At 47.4% G+C, this 21,918-nt stretch overlaps 1 protein-coding gene across 11 annotated transcripts in view; it reads right to left on the bottom strand.

Annotated features, from left to right (window-relative positions):
- The window catches only part of st3gal2 (ST3 beta-galactoside alpha-2,3-sialyltransferase 2), a 782,475-nt gene that overhangs the window by 431,676 nt on the left and 328,881 nt on the right, over positions 1-21,918 (bottom strand). For 9 of the 11 annotated variants that reach the window (XM_085990964.1, XM_085990963.1, XM_085990972.1 and 6 more), the window contains one exon: positions 4,057-5,411. In XM_085990964.1, coding sequence (XP_085847090.1) covers positions 4,057-4,395 — 339 coding nt within the window. In that variant the 5' untranslated portion in view covers positions 4,396-5,411. Of the gene's footprint in view, positions 1-4,056; positions 5,412-21,918 lie in introns of those variants that run through there. The other 2 variants (XM_085990961.1, XM_085990962.1) reach the window with 1 other exon arrangement.

Below are 21,918 nucleotides of genomic sequence, written 5' to 3'. Positions count from 1 at the left end.
CACCGGGGTGATGGGTGAACGGGACTTGGTGCGAGTCAGGACATGGGCAGCCGAGTTTTAGATGACATCAAGTTTACGTAGGGTGGAATGTGGTGAATCTATTGAGCTGAGGGCTGTCAGTGCTGGGAAAAGGGACACTTTTGGCATCCAGTATCAACATCAAGCAATCCTAGGTCAGATATAAACTAAACAGTACAATTTTAAAGGGGGTGCAGGAACAGAAGAGACCTGGAGGTTTACACGCACAAATATTTGAAGGTGGCAGCACAAGTTGATAAAGCTGTTAAAAAAAGCTGACATTAGATTCCACAGGATATACGGCACAGAAACAGGCCATTCGGCCCAACCAGTCCATGCCGCCGTTTATGCTCCACTCGAGCCTCCTCCCAACCTTCCTCATCTAACTCTAGCAGCATAACCCTCGATTCCCTTCTCCCTCATATGCTTATCTAGCCTCCCCTTAAATGCATCTATACTATTTGCTTCAACCACTCCCTGTGGTAGAGAGTTCCACATTTTCATCACTCTCTGGGTAAAGAAGTTTCTTCTGAATTCCCTATTTGATTTCTTGATGACTATCTTATATTGATGGGACGTACAGGATCCTTGGCTTTATAAATAGAGGCAGAGTACAAAAGCAAGGAAGTTATGCTAAATCTTTATAAATCACTGGTTCCTGTTCCTGGGACTAGGGACTAGGGACAGGGTCACTGGCAAGGCTTGGAAGCTAAGCAGAGCCAGGCCTGGTTAGTACCTGGTAGGGGTGACCATCAGGGAAGACCAGGTGCAGAAGGTCATGGAAGGAGCCCCGTAGGAGGGGCGGTTGGTGAGAAGGTCACGGAAGGAGCCCCGGTAGGGGCGGCTGGTGAGCAGGCCCGGGCATTGGGCTGAAGATTGTCGGACAGGAGGAATGGTGGAAATGGAATGGCGGCGCGCACAGACGCAGCGGCTTTGCTTCTCCCAGGATGGTGCTATTTACGTTTAATGTTAATGTTATTTGTACTGGACTCATGGGAGCTTGCAAGATCACATTTCGTTGTGTATTGTACAATGACAATAAAGTTGAATTATTATTATTATTATGTTAGGCCTCAGCTTGAATATTGTGTCCATTTCTGGGCACCACATTTTAGAAAGGATGTCCAAGCCTTAGAGTAGGTGCAGAGGAGATTTATTAGAATGATAGTCGGGATCAGTGACTTCAGTAATGTGGAGGGACAAGAGAAGCTGGTACATGTTCTCATTAGAGCAGAGGGAAGTTTTAATAGAGGTGTTCAAAATTGTGAAGGGTTTTAATAGAGTAAATAAGGAGAAACAATTTCCAGTGGCAGGAGGGTCGGTAACCAGAGGACTTAGATTTAAGATAACTGGCAAAAGAACCAGAGGTGAGATGAGGAGAAATTTCCTTGACACAGCGAGTTGTTATGATCTGGAATGCACTGCCTGAATGGGTAGTGGAAGCAGATTCAATAGTAACTTTCAAAAGGGAATTGGATAAATACTTGAAGGGGAAAAATTTGCAGGGCTATGGGGAAAGAGCCGGCACAGGCACGATGGGCTGAATGGCCTCTTTCTGTACTGTCTGATTCTATGGGCTGGATTTTGTGGGGGGGTGGGGGGGGGTCAGCAATTGCGATTGGTGGCGGGTCAGGTGGGAAAGTGTTTTTTTTCCCCAGCGGGTTGGGACCCTGCTGTGAACCCGCCGTCATGCGCCTTTACTAAATGTCGGGTCTGTCAGCACTGAGCAGACCCGACACGCAGCAGCTGGGAAGGCAATTCAAATCATTAGTGGCTTGTTTACAGCCACTTATCAATGGTTTTTACCCAGCTTTTTGGATTTGACAGGTCGCCCGCCGGTTTCCCGCTGTGCCTAGACCTCGTTTGTGAAGCTGAGGCGGGAGGTCAGTGGCCATTGTTTCAGCTGATGAGTTGACAGCTTCAAATGTCAAGTCAAAGCTTCCAGCTGATTGAGAAATGTTCCCTTAACCACTAGCTTCTCTAAACTGCATTTCCACTACAGATTCAGAATGCTGCAAGTCTTTACACAAGTCTCCATCCTGTCTGACCTCATTACCTCTCCCACCATTGACAGATCGCTTCCGTCATCTCTACTTCACCTGCCATTTATTCCATCAGCATGGGTGCCCTTGAAACTCTCTCACCTTGGTCCTCAGAATCCCACCACAATCAGCCCCAACACTAGCAGCACCAGGCACACCAGCGGCACCAACAACAACACCAACCTTCTCCACAATCAACTGATGCTACACAGGACACAGGGCATCAACACCCGACCACATTGCTGCCTGGGAGGCCAGTGATGGCCTCACCATGGCCAGATTTACTTCACTTGACACTGTACACCCTGGCTGCCACATGATGTGCCAGGTTGGCACCACCCCACACCAACAACATAAAGCATCCCTACAATGCCCAAGCCATTCCATTCACACTCATCACCATTGTGGGGGGTACCGTTATGCCTCACCATTCAGTGCAACTCACTTAACCACTTCCAAAGGTGCACACAAATCTGTCCAAGAACGCAAATTGTTGAAAATAAAGGTTTCAATGTTTGACACCACATTAACAGAAACTTTACTGAACATTGTATAAAACACCCAAGTGCCTAACCTTGTGTGTTGTTAGTTTGTTATGATTGCACTAGGATGAGGGTGAGTGTGAAGGGTGGCTAGTGAGGTGGGAATGTGATAATGTAGATAGAAAGGGATGGGTGGAGGTGCAAGGTAAGTTGGTGTGAGTAAGGATGTGCAGGAGTAGGGTAGGGAAGGCAGAGTGATGGGGATGTGATGAGAGGCACAGCAGGATGCGGTTGAGTGTGGCTCTGTAGTAATGTTTTCTGATCTGCTGAGATCATTGAAACGTTTGCGGCCCTGCACCCAGGTCCTCCTGACCACATCCCTGCTTGTGCCCTCCTCTGCAATGTGCAACCAGGCTGTGTTGATCTCCTAGGGAGGTCTCTTCCGCCCATGGGAAGGGAAGAGGACCTCCCTGTGTGCTGTGACTCCCTCCATAAGCATATGGAGGTTGTCATGGGAGAGCCTGGGTGCAGCCCTCTGCCTCTGTGCAGTGATTGTCAGTGTTTGCAGCACCTCAATGCTGTAGAACACTGACAGCACAAATGTCAAAAGAAAGCTGGCCATGGTCCCTTTAAGGAAATCTCGCCAGACCCGCTTCCTCTAATTGGCCGGCAAATGCACTGGGGGGGGGGGGCTTAACAAGCCCAATCGGGGGAAATTCATTTCAGAGGCCAGGATGGAGCCAGCAGCAGGGTCGGGACCCGCCACCGACGTTGCCCACCACGGACCTGCGGAGGTCATCAGAAGGTTAGAAGGAAAATAATTTTCCTCTACTTTGTCACAACTGCCGTAACTGAAACCTCAGAAGAGCATCCTCAATTGCAATGATGTGACATTTCCATTTCCAATAGCAAGTACCCTTCTGGTCTCTCTGAAATTGCCAATTTAGCGAGAGAGCTGATCTCAGCCAAGGTGGTAGTGTGGGTGCCATAATTAGTTTCAATGCTCCCAGGAGAGATAGGGGGGTGGGGAGCTGCTGGAATCAGCCAGGGTTGCTGCTCCTGATTACAATGTAAGTGACCCTTGCATTTGTGTGGATGTCAGGTGAGGATAAAGTCATGGTTATCCTCCCCTCCCCCTTTCCCTGCCCCTACACTTGCTTAAAATCTGTTACATCTCCAGCTTTTTCCAGTTCTGACGAAGGATCATCGACCTGAAAGGTTAACTCTGTTTCTCTCTCCACAGACGCTGCCTGACCTGCTGAGTATTTCCAGCATTTTCTGTTTTTATTTCAGATTTCCAGCATTCACAGTATTTTGCTTTGGTATCCGTGTTATTTGAGATGCCCTCCACATTTAAATAGCCTAGACTCACACACTAACAATGAGCATTTGGGTGAGGACTGGAGTATTGCCAGCACCCAAGGAAAAGTCAATGCCTTCAGAAGATGAGGGGAGAAAATTTGAAAAAACAGTCATATTCAGATCACTTCTGCTTTCAGTTTGAAGATACTCACCACCCACCAGTTGTACACATCGGGTTCCAACTTCATGTTAGCTTTCGTCCAAAGCGGCAGAATGTCCGGATCAAAGTGCTCATCAAACCACTGCGACACGCCGGGATCACCCACACAATGATTGCACGCACACGTCTTCTGACCCACAAGGTCCTTGCTCAACTTCTGCACGCCCAAGTAGCTGGGCACCAGTTTGACCCGATGGGCATCCTCCACACCCTGGGTCTCCAGGTAGGCCATGTTGGTCACGCCTGTCAGCGTGTAGGTGAAAAACAGCGAAGTCAGAAAGGCAATGAGCAGTGCAAGGAAGAGGATACATACCCGAAGCGAGCACTTCATTGTCGCACTGTTGCACTTTAGGCTCGGGCCTCTTGTTGTGACAAGAAGTTCTCGCTGCTAATTCTGATGTATTGTTGAGTGACTTCAACAGGGAGGACAGAGGTCAAAAGAGGAAGAGTGCCAAAAATCAACTGCGCTGTTTATCCCTGACTAATTTTGTGGAGCTTTGCTGTTGGTTTTAATTGGAGATCCTCAGAGAATACTTCAGCTGTTCTATTAAACACCGGCATGTAGCAGTTAAAGATGTCCAACCGAGACTGCTTGCTGGATGGTAATTTCTCTTTCAGTCAGACATTCAGCCTCTGCTTTTACTTACTTCTCTCTTCTCCCCTTTGTAAACGTAGCTGAAGGTTCTGCTAAATCTCCTTTTGCCTCAGATTTAGTGACAGTTAAAAATGCTCCACCATCCTTTGGAACATGCTTGACAGAATCAGACTCCTCGAGCCAGCGGCCAGCTAACTCGTGAGTTTCTTAGTCCTCTGAGAAATTAAGTAAGCAGTTTGATTTCTCCGCGGTAGTGTGTTAGATTAATTCGGTAAAACTGCTGTTTGATTTACTCTCGCACTGTGAGGCACCAACCAGATCTCCCCAAAAAGTCTTTCCTCGTCTTAACCGGAGCCCAGATCGCTGCTTCAGAAATTTCATAGCATCTCTTGCGCGTCTCTTATTTTCATGAAGAGGTATGTCTGTGAGAGAGCTGTTGCCAAGGTGACTATTGATATGTGCTAAAAAAAAAGAGCCAAATCAAAGCGTGCAGATGCGCACTGTCTGCTCTTACTGCCTCGCAAGTCCTCTGTATGTTCGTAGCTGCCATTCAGCTTGCTTAATCCACTGTCAGGCGAGAGATTACATCAACACTAAACAACATTTTTTCCCTTCCACGAGCAGCAGAACTAATTAGACGGGTGTGCTCTGCTTTCTAAACCCGCGCCAGCTTTTCTTCTGGATTTTGCCGTTTGGCCAGTTACTTCGGGACTTTCTTAGGCAGACAGTGTACTTCGCTCCACTTGAAAAGCCTGGAACAACAAAAAAAAAGAAAAAAAAAGTTGAGTCTACATATTCTGTAAACAAATCAAAACAAAAGTGCCATGCTCTTTTTTCTGTGTGGTTCAATGAATTCAAAGTTCTGGATTAGGAAACAAACCTCTGTAATGTAGATAAACAAATCAGTTAACCAATATCACTAGGCACCATTATCCCCCCCCCCTTCCTTTTAAGTCACCGTGACTAAAATAACGTTTTGTCTTCAATTTTCTCCGCTCTTCTCCTGATTCTTGTTTGGATAAAGTTCCATGGGTACCAGCAGCCCTGTGGTATCGCAGCCAAGTGTCCATTCTTCATCTGTGAGCCTGTACAATGGCTGGCACCAGGCTATTCGACTGTGGAAGCCATCAAAGGAAAACTCCATTCTGGCCTCACCCGACATTCATAAACAGGTACCTTGGAGCAGGGTTCATCAGATAGAAATCGGGGTGAGAATCCGAGCTGACTTTTTGGCTCTCTAGCCCAGTGACGCTGAAACCAAGTGGCTACCATAGCTGAGAACAGCTGGCAGCATAGGCAAGTGGTTGAATCTGGGACCTTCTGGTCTGTATGGCTCAGTGCAACAACAAATCATGTATGAACATACTGTGCCCAGCACCCCCACTCAGACAAGGGGGCAGGAGTGGGGTGCTAGGGCCCATTCGAGTACATTTGCAAGGGAATGAGTGGCATAGTGTGTTAGAGCACAATCTTCTACAAGCTGTCTGCAAACATAATGCACATGGAGGGGATGATTGTATTTCCTTCCTCATTTCAATGCTTTAAAGTCTATCTCTTGATCCGGTTCACAAGTCCACAGCAAGAAGCAACTCTCAAAATGGAACACTTATTAGCATCCAGTTATGGGTTTGTGGCTGTATGTGTGGCAGCAGTGTCATTGGTGTAGGAAGAGGCAAAACAATTTATCAGCCAGCCCTGTCAGTTCTGATCGGGATGTAGTGACTCCTGCAGAAAATTGTGCGTGTGTGTGGCTCACACTGAAGCACGGTACTGGAGGTCTGCTCGCACCCATGTTTGCTGTGGGCAATGGGGCTGAGCCCAACCCCGTTCTTACCCAGCATCTAGACAAGCACACTTTCCAGCGAGGATCACTCAATAATTTTTAGATGCAGAATCATGTCTGTCTTTCTTTTCCCACTTCCAGTCCAGGATCACAGAGATCTATAGCAGTGCCCTAACTGCAATCAATAGATCAAACCTGGAGCCTCCATGATCTGTACAGCACAGTACCGCACCAGCAGTATATTTACCCATTCAATCACCTTTAATGGCAAACACGGCTGGTGACCCTTCTATTGGGACTTGTGTCGCATTATCAAGGAACAATTGTATAGGGCTTTGGTGAGACCACACCTGGAGTACTGTGCACAGTTTTGGTCTCCTTATTTGAGGAAGGATACACTTGCCTTAGAGGCAGTGCAAAGAAGGTTCACCAGATTGATTCCTGGGATGAGAGGGTTGTCCTATGAGGAGAGATTGAGTAGATTGGGCCTATACTCTCTGGAGTTTAGAAGAATGAAACATGTCAGATTCTGAGGGGGATTGACAGGGTAGATGCTGAGAGGTTGTTTCCCCTGGTTGGAGTGTCTAGAACTAGGAGGCATAGTCTCAGGATAAGGGGTCGACCATTTAAGACTGAGATGAGGAGGAATTTATTCACTCAGAGGGTTGTGAATCTTTGGAATTCTCTGCCCCTGAGGGCTGTGAATGCTGAGTCTTTGAGTATATTCAAGGCTGAGATAGATAGATTTTTGGTCTCTAGGGGAATCAAGAGATATGGAGATCGGGCGGGAAAGTTGAGTTGAGGTCAAAAATTAGCCATGATTTTATTGAATAGCGGAGCAGGCTCGAGGGGCCGTATGGCCTACTCCTGTTCCTAATTCTTATGTTCTTAAGTCCTTATGAAAAAATGACCTTTCGATGAGCCATTACTTGCCTGGGTTGTCATACCATTACGAGTGCGAGTCCTAGGGGAGTAGCATATAATACCTTGTTACTTAAAATAATATTTACTCAGGGGGTCACTGCTTCATAGGAACCTCATGTCTGATGGAATAATTATTTCTTCATTCAAGCACTTCTATTACAGGCAATACAATGATGCAAGGTAATTTATTATCAAGAGTGCTTGAATTTATGATGATGAGGTAACTGTCAACAAGCAGAGAGATGCCTGCAGTGAACTCCCACCCAGACACACTTCCATTTCCATGGCAACTGTCCTTTGATGCCAGCACTCAATTAATTAAAAATATAATAAAAACAGAAAAATATGCTTCAGGTGGACTCATGGCAAAGGCACAAAATGGAGTTGAGCAGAATTTGCAGATTCAAAAAATGTCACCAAAAATCAAATAGGGAATTCAGAAGAAACTTCTTTACCCAAAGAGTGGTGAGAATGTGGAACTTGCTATCACAGGGAGTGGTTGAAGTGAATAGTATGGATGCATTTAAGGGGAGGCTAGACAAGCATATGAGGGACAAGGGAATAGAGGGTTATGCTGATAGATTTAGATGAGGAAAGACGGGAGGAGGCTCGAGTGGAGCATAAACGCCGGCATGGATTGGTTGGACTGAATGTTTCTGTGCTATATATCCTATGTAATCCTATGTAATTAATAAAATTCAAAGATACCTAATCTAGATGGGAGAATGGACGCACCCAGCATGATCTGTAAGAAAAATACCTATGCCACAAAACCACAGGAAATACAGTAATGACCTGAAATTCAGATGGTCAAGAAGAAAGTTACATTCATTATCCAAAGGTCCAAAGTACATTGAAGAGATTCGGAGGCATTGAGAAAGGTAGCCATGAGCCGGGACAAAATGACAGTTGAACTGTTTAAGATACTCCATGATGGAGGAAGTTCATCCCAGAGACCCAGTCTGGAAAGTGTAGACTACAGCTTGTTTTGCAAACAATCTCTTAGCATGGATAAAAGTAATTGGGAAGCACTGTATCCAACATCTTGATCTGCTTGCCTTTGTAAAAATCTCTGATACACATCCAGAAAGCTCTTTGCCAAGTATTCTACAGCGATACCCATCCATCATTCCCTGCTTCAGTCTTTCTGAATTTCTAATGTATATGCAGTCTCATATCTTGAATTGTATAATGTCCCTCTCATCGCTACAAGAGGAGCAGTCTTAATCAAGTTCTGCTACAGCTATCAATGGGACCACCCCTGAGAGGGAGGTACTTAGGGTGAAGAATCCACTGGTAAGGGGAAAATTATCCACAATAACCGAACATCTACCATTCTCTGGTGGGAATTTTTTTTTGGCAAAAATGTCAAGTACATCATCATCATCATCAGTGGTCTGCCTATGGCACTTTCTGCCTCAATTCTCCCTTTCCTTAATCACTCTAACTTGTGTTTCTCTCTTCAAATCGCCATACAATTTCCCATTCTTCAGATGGTCCCGAAGCATCCTGCTTCCCCCCTGCCCCCTTCTTGGTCTTTCTTCCATCTTTTCTTCTAACACCTCCTTCAACATCTCATCCCCTCTCAGCACATGCCCAACCCCATTCATTTGCTTTTTTCTAATAACCTCAGTCAAACTATGCTCTTCTTGTATTATTGCCAAAACTTCCCAGTCACTTTTCTTATTCATGGTTCTCCAAACCTACAGCTCACTGTTCTCTAGAAGCCTGATCTCCTCTTTCCTCAATGTCCAAGATTCAGCACTGCACTCTATAACAAAGTCTTCACTAATCTTTTCTTCAGTTCTGTATTCAGTTGTCTAGTCAATATTCGCTTCCTTCTATTAAATGCAACTTTTCCCATTGTAATCCTAGCTCTCACCTCATTGACACATCTGCCATCTCCTGTCATTATACTTCCCAGATATTTCAGTAGCCTCACCTGATCCAACTGTTCCTTGTTTATTATATTTCTCACTGTTTCATCAGCATTCCGAGAAACCTTGATCTTACCCACTTTGGTCTGCATTCCATAATCCATTGCTTCAGTATTGAGGCTATCTACCAACAACTGTACTTGCTAGCAAGGCTTTCTCATCAGCAAATTTGACAGCTTTCACGAGCTGACTTCCAACTTTCACTCCTGCCTCTACCTTATTAAGGGTTTCTCTTACCATTGTTTTTGCAGACCCGTTGAACAGCACAGGTGACAAGTAGCATCCTTGTCACACACCTTTTCCAATCACTCCTGGCTCTGACTCTCCATCTGATATCCTAACACTTGCAGTTTGCCTCATATACAAATCCTTAATCAGGCAACTATCTCCCCAATCTGCACCAATATACCTCTATTAATTTGACCTAGTTCACTCTACTGAAGAGATTTTCAAAATTGACAAAACAAATGTACATCTTTTGATTATGCTCTATATACTCCTCTCACACAGAACTCTTATTATCCCTATTGTCTCTTGTTCTATATCTTCTGTGAAAGTCAAATTGATCTTTGCTTAGATCTGTTTTTGCTCTTAACTTTCTTGTAAGTAATCTGAGCATAATCTTTGAAGCATGTGGAATCAAACTGATAGTACGAAACTTGTCAGATTTGCTAGCATTTAGCTTTTTTTCCCCCAGAGGTATTATGATTAATATTTTCATGAAATCCTCTGGCCATTCCCCTTTCAAGTATATGGCTGCGAGTTCATTTATTGCCTCCTCTCCCAAGTTTTTAATTAATTCTACTGGCATCTCACTGTACATATGGGATTAAAAACCAGGTTCATTCACTGAAAACTGTCCAGCAGAATATAGACACTGGACCCGGAAACCCATGATCCAAGTGCACCACTGTAATTACAGTGAAGCAGAGGTTGCATCCCACCAGTGACCCAAGTGCCTGACCGTGTCGAAGTTCCTGGGGTCAGGCCATTTGTAGGCACCCACATGGTATTACCACCTCTTGACCCTCCCACCAGAGGGGGCAGCATAAAGCAGCGCTGGATAGCTGCTTATGGTGTGGCAGGAAAATGTAAAAAACATGCAAAATCAGCCCCTTTATAAGAGTTGATTTCACTGGGCCAGAAGTTCAGTCTCAAAGTGTTCCAGGCCATGAACCCCCACTGAGGGGCCAGCTTGCACCATTTCAATGTACTTTATGCCTATATCTCGTCAGTGTACAGTACACTGGGGGCACAGGAGGAAGGGCCAGTGGGAATTCCGATGGCTAACACCATTACACCGATGCTGACTCCTTTTATTACAACAGTTTGCAATGAGCCAATTTCAACTTATGCCTGCCCTGCCCCAGAGGATAACCGAACATCAGTGTCTTTGGGCTGGAGACCTGGTGTTGCTGGGTTCCACCCCATTTTCCACCTCCACCTGTCCTTGCCCACCCCTTGTTAAAATTGGGTGGTCTGTCTGAAGCCATCATCCACCAGGAGGGATGGATAAGCTTGTATCTAACGTACATAGTGTGTCATTGCTTCTGTTCACCTATCCATTTACTGTTTAAGAAGTCTATTTGGCAATTTATAGCTTAATCCACTAATGGAGGGGTAGATTTTGACTTTTTGCGATAGTGTAAAATGAGTGATAGCGAATCTGCAGTCAACGGTAATAAAAATTGGGAGAGGTGTAAAATGCATTTAGGGTTAGGGTTAGGGTTATTGCACAAACTCAAAATTTACCCCAAAGTGTTTATTCTATTCCATTTCAGTCAAAGGAGATCATGTGAGGGCATGTGATATAACCAGTAGCCAATATACAGTAATGAGGATTTTCTGTTCAATCCCTGGACAGGCTACAAATGACCCAGATATGGTGCAGGTTATGGTCTCTCCTGGTAATAGGGAATGAGAGCTCACCTACAGGAGTTGTCTGAGGCCCTGAACATGAGAAACATATCTAGAATCAAAATTCAAAACGGGGTCCACAGTCAGCTATTGAGTGGCAAGAAAACCCCATTGCAGGATGCTGCACAGAGTTTGCTGAGGCTTGCGACAGGGTCTGCAATAGCAGATATGACCAGCGATCTCAATGCCATCTTCATATTGAAGGTTTCTGGACTTGTCTCAGTTTCAACAGAGTATTTTTTTCCTCCCTACAGATAGGTTGTAATTGTACTAACTTAAAATATCTGCATTCAGAAAATGCAAATTCATTGCAGAACGAGTTTATTTTTGTACATATTCCAGTGTTCACTAATAGCAACATGAGAATGTTCTTCCAACAGAAAACTATCTGGCTCTTGCTTGAATTTGCTGACGCTATCCGCCTATTTGGTTTCCCCCAATGTGTGGGAAACAAATCTCCAGTCTCTGCTACTAAGTAAATAAATAAGGAAAAAAGGACGTTAAAGTTAATCCAAATACTTATTTATAGTTGAATCTTCTTAAAAGGGTGAAACTCCACCTTTAAAACCCACTGATATCTATTATGTAGCATGACACAAGTCCTGGATTAGCATACCATGTGATTACACCAGACAGCACTGTTCATTCGATAGGCGGAGGAAAGACTATTTATTCCTCTCCTGAGTGAATATCTCTTTCATGTCTAGCATCTATAATTTCACACAGCAGGTGTTTTTGTCAAATGCATTGAATTAATGAAAAGGACTCAGAACTGCAGCTTGCACAGGCTGAAGTAATGAGGTGGGAATGTCTAATTAGCCCCAGTCAGAAGCTCCAAAGGGGGGTGTTTAACGTGTACAGAAGAATTCTACAATACATTTCAATTAAAATGAATGCCAATAAGTACGCCATTTGTTTGTATTTGCTGTATTACATCTTTTGTCTGCTGTTCACCAACAGGGTTTGCTCCTGCAAATCAGTTTGAGAAAGGAGTAATGAGGCTGCTCTCCTGTGTTGGAAGAATCAGCAATGAGGAACGGCAAGTTAAGCGAGGACTCCTCACCATTGTAAAGAGACATCTCATAGGGGACATTGTAGAGTTGTGTAAAACATTTAATGGAATAAAGCAGAGGTTCCCAAACTGGCGGGTGCGATGAGGACACAGTGGCTGGGAAGTCACTTAGATTTGTTCCCGCTTCCTGGACATGCAGTGCAGTGGAAACCATGTTTAACCTTTCAATGGGGTTCCCACTGCACTTCCTGCAAAGTAATGCCAGCAAAACGGGAGCAGGTCCGAGGAATTTCCCAGCAAGTGAGCTCTAATGATATGATTGGATTTCATATTAACAGCCAAAGACAACCAGATACCTTTTCTTTAAAAATCCATAAGGAGATACTGGGTTGCTCCAATGTCATCAAACAAAACCAACAAAGGTACCTTCTTTTAGAGGGGCACAACTAATAAAAATAAATAATAATATTGCCACCCGTGTCCACAATGCACTCTAGTCCCTTTGGTGCCCACCAGTCGCAGAAGGCCTCAAGTGTACCAGGGAACATTGCGTGCTCCTTCTCCAGGGCCACCCGGGTGCAGACAAAGCCACGGAAGAGAGGCAGGCAGCCAGAATGGCCACTTCCACGGGCCGCGTCCAATCTGGGCCTGTGGATGGTTCCCTTGGCCAGGCCCAGGAGCAGACCCAGGAGGAGGCCCTCCGACTTGCCCACGCACCCACGCCCCCCACCCCCCCGCCCCCAATTGTACTGGCCAGCCAAAGATCAGGAACATCAGACTGAAGTGGAGCCAGAAGTTGAGGAGCAGCCCTTTCAAATAGTGGAAGAGGGGCTGCAACCTCTCACACTCCGTGTAAATATGAAGCACGGACTTATCCAGGCTGCAAAAGTTACAGGTTGAGGAGATGGCAGGATTGGTATTCTGGAACAATGAGATCAAAAGGGCTGAAGGAACTTCTTCATCTGAACCTATTATGTAAACTTGTGGAACTTGCTAGTTAACAGTACGGAAATCCATGCCCTGACAAATGGGAGATACCTTCATACAGTGGGAGTGCACAGACAGTCTACCAACATCAACTCCTCTGTGCTTCTCTGAGCCGTTTATTGTAAATTAGCCTGATTAGATGTGGCTCAACAGGTTGGTGCTCCGGTGCCATTGAGTAGATGAATGTGGTTCCACCAGTTCTGAGTTTCCAGATGCAGAATTTTCTGAGCTTGTTTCTTTTAAATTGAGAAACCTAGGTGAAGGGCCAAGCCCCATACAATTGTGTTTGTTTTCTGGCACAATAAAAGACATTGGCAAATTGGTAACAAGGGGCATAGATTCAGGATTATTAGTAGAGGAACGAAGAGGGAAGCTGGAAGTTTTTTTTCACATAGAGGGTTATTAGAACATGTCCTGGTGCTCTTAGACAGGGACTGTACGTGTCTCCTTATAAACTAAACTCCTGATCTCAATCTTGTAAATGAGGGCAGGCACAGAGCGGAGTAAATGTGCCTTCACAAGGAGGGAGAGTTCTGCCAACACACCTGCCGGGATACTTCATAGCCTAGGCCTGGTAGTAGGATGGGATTCTGTTGAAAGTTCCATCTCACAGCTGCTTGCGAAAATATGGCAGTTCTGGGTCAGAACTGGAACAGTATGGGATATAGAACAATACTGGGAGTCCCAGGATACCTGAGCCTGTGAACCTTGTGATTTGGAGAGTTTAGCTCAGTTCCACTTTCTTGGCTGCAGGCACTGATGGGCTGGAAAGACCATAAGGAGCTTAAGCGGATGCAAAATTAGAAAATAACAAGCACTCTTGCCTTTCCCCTGTGCAGCGTTGCTCCCTACTATCCAATACATTTTATAAATGTGATCTACATGAAGCTTCTCATTTTATTTCCATTTATGTTATTTTGTTTGTTCTTTTTAAGAGATCAAGCAAGCACTTTTAAAACTTAGATTTTGATAGTCTGCCATGGGAAACAAAAAATTGACCACAAAAGTGCAATCTGCAATACCCATAACAAGCCCCTGCATCACTCTTCTTATATAGTGGCTGTCTATAGGGTCCTTCACCTTTAGGTGCCAGGGAAAATGAGGTCAAAGACCTTTGCGCTACTGTCTAATGTTTATGCTGCTGCCTTGTTCTGGTCTCTGTGTAGGCTTGTCATAGACCAGTCAGTGGACAGGCCTGGGGAACATAGCATGATAATCCATGCTATTGCAAAGAAAGCTACTCACTGACAGACCTGCGCACATTAGCTGTGTAACTCTTTAACCTTGACACCCAATATGGAGTTCCCGCAGGATCCTGGCAAGGAGAGAAAATCGGAGATCTCTTCAAGTAGATAGACCAACAAATGATATGGGGGTGCAGGGTGGGGAGGGGAAGGGAGGGGAAGACAATACTGCACAATGAAGGTCCTTCCCTCTCTTCCACCAGTAATACTTACTTTTACAAACGGGAAGAAGTGGTTGGGTTGGATTGGGTAGTTTCAACCCCGCAATTCCCCACATGTTGAGTTTGCAGATTTTAGCCAGGCAATTGTGGGGAGCTGCCAGGCAGAGAGTTAGGCATGTTCCAAGAAACATAGCGTTAACACTGGAAAGCGAATCGCCCAGGACAATAACAGCAACTCGCATTTATATAGCACCTTTAACATAGTAAAACGTCCCAAGCCTCTTCACAGGAGCGCTATCAAACAAAATTTGACGCCGAGCCACATAAGGAGATATTAGGACAGAGGTAGGTTTTAAGGGGTGTCTTAAAGGAGGAAAGAGAGGTTTAGGCAGGGAATTCCAAAGCTTAGGGACTCGGCAACTGAAGGTACAGCCGCCAATGGTGGAGCAAAAAAAATCAGGGATGTGCAAGAGGCCAGAATTGGAGGACTGCCCTAAGGCACCTCCTATGAGCAGGCCAACCATCCACTGCCCATCCAGGGACAAGATATCATGCAGGAAGAAAATATAACTACTAGGGGGGAAAAAAGAGAAGGGTTCCTTCTTGACTGAATGGGTAAAGGTATCACCTGGTTAGCACTACGCCATACAGTCTAATAAGCCCCAGATCCAGTCCCTGTTGTGTGCTGGGTTAACTGATCTCAGATGGGGTAACAATAGAACTATAACTGGCCCAGGGCATTTGAAGGGGACAACAATTAAGCATATTTGCCACTCTACTACTATCCAATGACTCTTATTGTGAAGATGAAAACAGGATTGGGCTTGGCGATGGCACTTTCCACAGTTAAATGGCCAACACTCAGTCTTGGCTGACACATGATGAATGGCCACTTGGGTGTGGTGCAGTAGAGCTGCCAGTGCTCGTGAAACAATCCTTCAGATAGAGTCAGGGCCTCCAGGAGAGGAAGGGTGAAAATTAGACTGAAGAAAGACAAAACAAAAGAGGCAGAAAAGAACAAATGAATAAATTTCTCTAAATCCCCATGTATTAGAATGATTGTTTTAAACCAGGCTCAGAACGAGCAAGAGTTAACTCCACATTCACAGACAAGCAACAGGGGTCACCATTTGATTAGCAGCAACTATCTGTACCACAAGACGATTTAACATTTCATAATGTAACAGGGCGTCTCTTCATACTCCGTACCAAGAATGGCACTTTCCACATAGTCAGCTTGGAAACTGCTTCCCAGCAGAAATGATCTCTCCGAAGGTATACATAGCCGGCACAACTTCTATACAAGCTTTGGTCAATAGGATTTGTGCCTCCTTCCATATGTAGTGCGGATTAGTTTTGCATGCAAGGAGTGACAGCGCCGTGCTTGATCCACTGCAGAGGTTTTTAATGCCACAAAACTGTTCCTTTCCATTTCCATCAACTGGGCTTTCCAATTCCTGCTCTAGCTGGAATCTGAACTTTGAAATTTTAATTACACTCTGGAGGAAGGCTTTTCTTGTGCAGAAACTCATTAAAGAAGCCGCTCGCTCACATTGCAGCTGTAATCGGGTATCAGGCAAAGGCTCGCTGTAACACTGCAGTCATCTCTCTGTGGGCGGGGGAGGGGTAGTGTCAACAATTAGACCTGTGAGGCTCTCCTGATGACATTGGGGCTAAGGGAACTATCTGATACAATACAAAACAGTAAATCTAAGCCTGACCTCAGATAGGGCGAGGATTGGGACTCAATAAACTGGCCTCAGCAACCCTGGACAAGGGAGGGAAGTCATTTAACCAGATTTCCTGCTCCTGATTGCTATCTATTGACCCCAGGTGGACATATGAGCATGTGGTCATTAGGTGAGGGCAGGATCTGGTGAGGAAATAGATGGGGCTCGACTCTGATGCACGCCATGGTTGAATACCTGCCTCTCCAGGCTCACATTTGAAGAACAGACAATTGGCAAGAGACAGTGACCTAGAAATTCAGTTGTTTGCGCCAGCCGCTAGCGCCTTAGGAGGAGGAGAAGTGGGGTGCTAAGCAGCTAGCGCCCGGGCACGGCGCGATCTGCGCCTCTCGCGAAATTCAGTTAAGATTTAGCGGCGGCGCAAAACCTTTGCGCGCGCTCAGCTGCGCGCGCAGATCCTGACGTCATTTCATGGTGCAACGCCCTTTGTGCGCCCCAAACTGGAAATTCAGTGGCGCCGGCCTATTGTGCGCCTGGCGCCCCCCGCGACTGGTAGAGGGGAACGGTTCCCAGTCGCTGCGGGGCGCGCTAATTAAAGGGGACTCCTCCTGCAGTATAAATGGCAGCCATTTTGCTCCACTCCTTCTTTGTGAGAGACGGATATTTGGAGCGAGACAAAGGTAGAGAGCTTTCTGGTTTGGCTCAACACTCGCACAGGTACTTGTGGCTTCAGGCCAGAGCTTTGCACTTGTCTTTAACTTCAGTGTCATAGCATTGATTGGAAACATATAATGGGGGCTGCAATGGGTGGAAATGTTGGGCTTCTCCATTGCATTCAAAGGGCTCAGAGACGCCGTGAGAGAGTGCCAGTCATGGCCAGACGGAAAAGGGCCAACAGGCATCGGCAAAGGAGGCCTTACCCACCTAGGGTGTACCGCCAGCAGTTCTCATATCTGAACATGTCTGAGGAGCAGTGTGTTCAGAGGCTGCAATTCAGAAGGGCGGTGGTCACTGAGATCTGCCGCCTGCTTCGCGGAGATCTGCAGCCACAGCTGAGGAGCAGGACGTCTCTGTCGGTGGCAGTGAAGGTGACGGTGGCTCTCAACTTCTATGCCACCGGCTCCTTCCAATCCGCTACTGGGGACATTTCCAACATCTCCCTTTTCAGAAGGAGACGTCAGTTCATCTCCTTCCCCATGACCGTGGACAAGCAGCAAGAGCGTGCAATGGGCTTTGCAGTATTAGCGGGCTTCCCCATGGTGCAGGGCGCCATTGACTGCACGCATGTGGCTTTGCGGGCACCTCTAGAGAATGCTGAGGATTACCGCAACCGGAAGGGCTACCATTCGCTCAACGTGCAGTTGGTGTGTGATCACAGGCAGCTCATACTAGCTCTCAATGCCCGCTTTCCAGGCAGCAGCCACAATGCCTTCATCCTGCGCCAGACTTCTGTGGCAGACATGTTCGAGGCCCAGCCTCACCCACGAGGATGGCTTCTCGGGGACAAAGGCTATCCTTTGTGCACCTGGCTGATGACCCCGTTCCGTGCGCCCAGCACCCCTGCTGAAGAGCGATACAATGACAGCCATCAAGCAACCAGGAACATCACTGAGCAAACAATCGGCGTGCTGAAGCAACGGTTCCGCTGTCTGGATCGTTCCGGGGGAGCCCTACAGTACTCGCCTGAGCGAGTCTCCCATTTCGTTGTCGTGTGCTGCATGCTGCACAACCTGGCTACCCGCAGGACTCAGCTACTGCCAGCAGACATTGGAGGACCACCAGAGGAGGAGGAGGAGGAGGAGGAGGACCAGCACGGGAGGGAGGCAGAAAGTGCAAGGGCCGCCCGTCGGCGGCTTATTGCAACTCGGTTCTAGGCCTCCTCTCAGGGAATGGCTTGTGCCAATGGCAGAAGATGAACGTAGCCGCTCCACAAGCCCTCAGCCGAGCAGGGCAACCAGGACTTCCAAAAGAAAACATGGACAGTGCGATTTAAGAAATTTTTTTACTGTGCCCTTCCCACATGACAAACTAATGGAGAGAAACAGCCCCCCAAAAACACAAATACACCAGTCTCTACCTTTATATATAAAACAGATATACCAGTCTCGGCCTTTAAATATAAAACAAATATACCAGTCTCGGCCTTTAGATATAAAAGAAATATACCAGTCTCGGCCTTTATATCTAAAACAAATACAGCAGTCTCGGCCTTTATAAATAAAACAAAACATTTGGCCACACCTTCTACTTTTTCCCCTGCGAGGGTGATCCGTCTTGCTTCCGTGACTGGCCCCTACCCGCCCTGCAGCTCCTCCTCAATGGGACCCCACTGGCTGCAGCAAGGCTGGGGGAAGGCTGCCGAGGGTCAGATGGTGAGACGGCGGATGCCCTTGGGGGTCAGCTTGGACCAGCTCTGGGCCTGGAGGGGCTGGCTGCTGACTGCTCCAACTCTGCTTGGGCAGCATCAGTCTGTCCAATGGCTGGTGGCAGCTGCAATGGAGGAGTGACAGTGTTGGCTGCAGGAATGCTGCCAACCTGACAGATCATAGGCACTCCCTGGTCGGCTGATACATTGGCACTCGCACGGGCCAGCACTGCAGCATGCGCAGCAATCTGCTGAAGCACAGACTGCTGGGCTGCTGCGGCGCGGCGAGTGCCCCGGCGATGCCTGGCCGATCCAGCGAGGGTGGCAGCAGTTAGTGCCCTTGTGGCCCTGGTCTGTGTCTGCAGCCAGTGAATGCACGGCATGACTGAGCACTTGGCTAGAAGCCGCCTGTGATGCAGCGAAGTCCTGCTGACTCCTAGCCTGTGCTGCCGCAAAGTCCTGCAGACTCCTGGCCTGTGCTGCACTGAATTGTTGCAGACTCCTGGCCTGTGCTGCCCCGAATTCCTGCACACTCCTTGCCAGTGACTCTATGGAGTCAGGCATCCTTGCCACTGCAGCCATGAGTTCAGTGTGCCTGTGCTCAGCCTGGGTGCCCATTTCCGCTAGGAGCCGCACCTCCTCTGCGCTCACCGTAGCAGGGCTGGAGGCCGCACTCACCTTCCGGGGTGAAGGCCGCCGAGCTTCCCCACCCCTCCCGCGTTGCTGCAGCCCGCTGGTCCCCGGAGCTTCACTCTCTTCTGACCCTTCCCCCCTGCTCCCCTCCAGGGAAGACGTGTCACCATCATGGCCATGGGCTGCCTCGGCTGAGTGTGTCCCTGATGGGCCGGCTTCCTCTTCCTCCTCCTCTATGTCTGACTCGGACACAGTGCCAGCTTGAGGGGCCGCCTCCTCACCTGGCGAGTCACCATCTGAAAGCAGGGAGGCACAAGAGTTGCTTTAGAGTGAGGACAGGGTGGCAGCAAGGGAGGCATGAGTGCTGCTGTGCACTGCATTGGTTCGATAGTGGCAAAGGATGCTGGTGTGAGGCGCAAGTGGAAAGAGAGAGGTCAAAAAGGTGATGACTTTACCATTGGTGCCCAGAACAGGGTCAGCATCTCCAGTGGCGATGGGGCCACTCAGCCGGCCTGCCATGATCCGCTCCACTCGCTGCTCGAGGTCGCTCAGCTGTTTCAGGTCAGGACGGCCTCCCCCGGTCTGTCGCTGCTGTCTTCTGTTATGCGCCAGCTTGCCCTGCAAGAGAAAGGATGGCCTCTAAGTACAGTGCCAAGCCCTGATCTTGCCCGCACTGCCTCCCATGGTTGAATAGCCCTGACAGTGTCAAGCCCTGATCTCGCCTGCACTGCCTCCCATGGTCGAATAGCCCTGACAGTGTCAAGCCCTGAACTCGCCTGCACTGCCTCCCATGTTCGAATAGCCCTGACAGTGTATAAAGTACTGAATGTGCAAGTGATTTTCATGACAGTCCCATAGCTGCTGGATGAGGGCTGGCCATTAGGGCTTTCAGGCCCCTTTGGCCATAAAGTGAGGTGCACATGCAGGGATGAGGAGGATACTCGAAAGGGTACTCACCCTGACAACCCGAGTGAGGTCGCTGAATTTTTTCCGGCATTGGGTTGGTGTCCTGCCAACCACGCTGTTGGACGTGACCCTGTTTGCCACCTCCCTCCATGCTTTCCGATATTCGGTGGGCAGTGGCCTCCTGCCACCCTCAGGGAAGAGGATATGGCGCCTGTGGTCCACTGCGCCAACCAGCAGCCTCAGGTCACCCTCGCCGAAGCGCTGCGCTCTCTCCCTGGCCTTCTCCATTCTCCTGGGCGTGGAGCAGTTCCAGAAGCAGTGTTCAGGCCTTGCCTTAGGGCTGCAGTGTGCAGGGCATGGCAGCCAAACAATTCCACCCTCCCCCTTTAAGTGCTGACCGGCGCCTGACTGTCTGCCCTCAATGAGCAACTCGCCGCACCTGCGCTGCGCCCGCCTTCGGTGTTTGCGCCCCGGATTGCCGGCTTAGCGCCTAATGATAGTCGTGCATCGCCTGCTTTAGCGCAGCAGCAACCTCTTTTGGCGATGCAACTGAATATCGGCGAAGGTGGCGCTAAGTTGCGCCGGGCGCAAAAGTTAGCGAACGCCATGCTGTAGCGCCCCAAATGTGGCTCTACTGAATTTCTAGGCCAGTGCCTTCAAGAGAAAAGGGAGAAAAACACTTGTTACTCATGAGTAAGTACTAAACAAATACTGAGTACATAAATAAAAATGAGAAGCGGGAACCACACAGTGACACAGAGAAGGGTAGGCGGAGATGGGCTGGGAGCGAAATAAAGGGGAGTCGCTTTTGTCTCACATTCATGGACGGGTAACACTTTAAAAAAAAATCCAGTTTGTTTTTCCTTCTCTCTCTTCCCCTTCTTTCTTTGCTTTCCCTCCTATCTTTTCTGGTAGTTGGGGAAGTTGAATCTAGATCAGGACAGGCAGACATAATTCAGTACCATTTTAAAGTCAGCCATTTAATCCTTCTTTTATCCAATGTTTGATTTTATATTGTTATTTGCAGCCAATTTTGAAGTAGAGTCGGTTGCAGCATTGGCGTCTCTGTGCAGTACAGGCTAAGGATCTGGAAGACACAAAACTGAGATGTTCCAGAATCACCAATGGCCAGAGGGCAGAATTACAGCGTGCGGAGTTTACATAGCCAGCTTTCATTGTAAATGTAGACATAGGAATTTGTAACGGAAGTGTGCACAGACATAAGACTTTTTATATATTATAGAGATTGTGTGGCCTTAATATTCAAACTGTATAGGGGTGTATTTGCTTCCATACAGTCTCACTCTGTCGATGCTCTTCTGCAGGATTTCCTAGCTCCTGCCTGTTAGCCAGCCTTTTGTTCAAATGTAGTTTATTAACTCCCATGAACGGCTGCTCCTCTCTTTGTTGGTGGCACTGGACTATATTTTAAGATGGCTTTGTAACTGTGGGAATAATCTAAATAGGTTTGGTTGTGACTTTTTTTAATGCTCCGCAATGCAAATCAAAAACCAGGAGCAAACTTGGAAAACCAGACTTCTGCTGCCTCCCTTGCTTGCTCAAGAATCGTACTTTTTAAAAATTCATTCATGGGACGTGAACGTCGCCAGCATGGCCGGCATTTATTGCCCTCGAGGAGGTGGTGATGAGCCGCCTTCTTGAATAGAACTGAGTGGCTTGCTAGGCCATTTCAAAGGGCAGT

Source organism: Somniosus microcephalus, chromosome 6, assembly GCF_052327205.1.
Source record: "Somniosus microcephalus isolate GS21.2 chromosome 6, FLI_Smic_1.0, whole genome shotgun sequence".
NCBI classification, from domain to species: Eukaryota; Metazoa; Chordata; class Chondrichthyes; order Squaliformes; family Somniosidae; genus Somniosus; species Somniosus microcephalus.
This window is presented reverse-complemented; position numbering and strand designations above follow the sequence as displayed.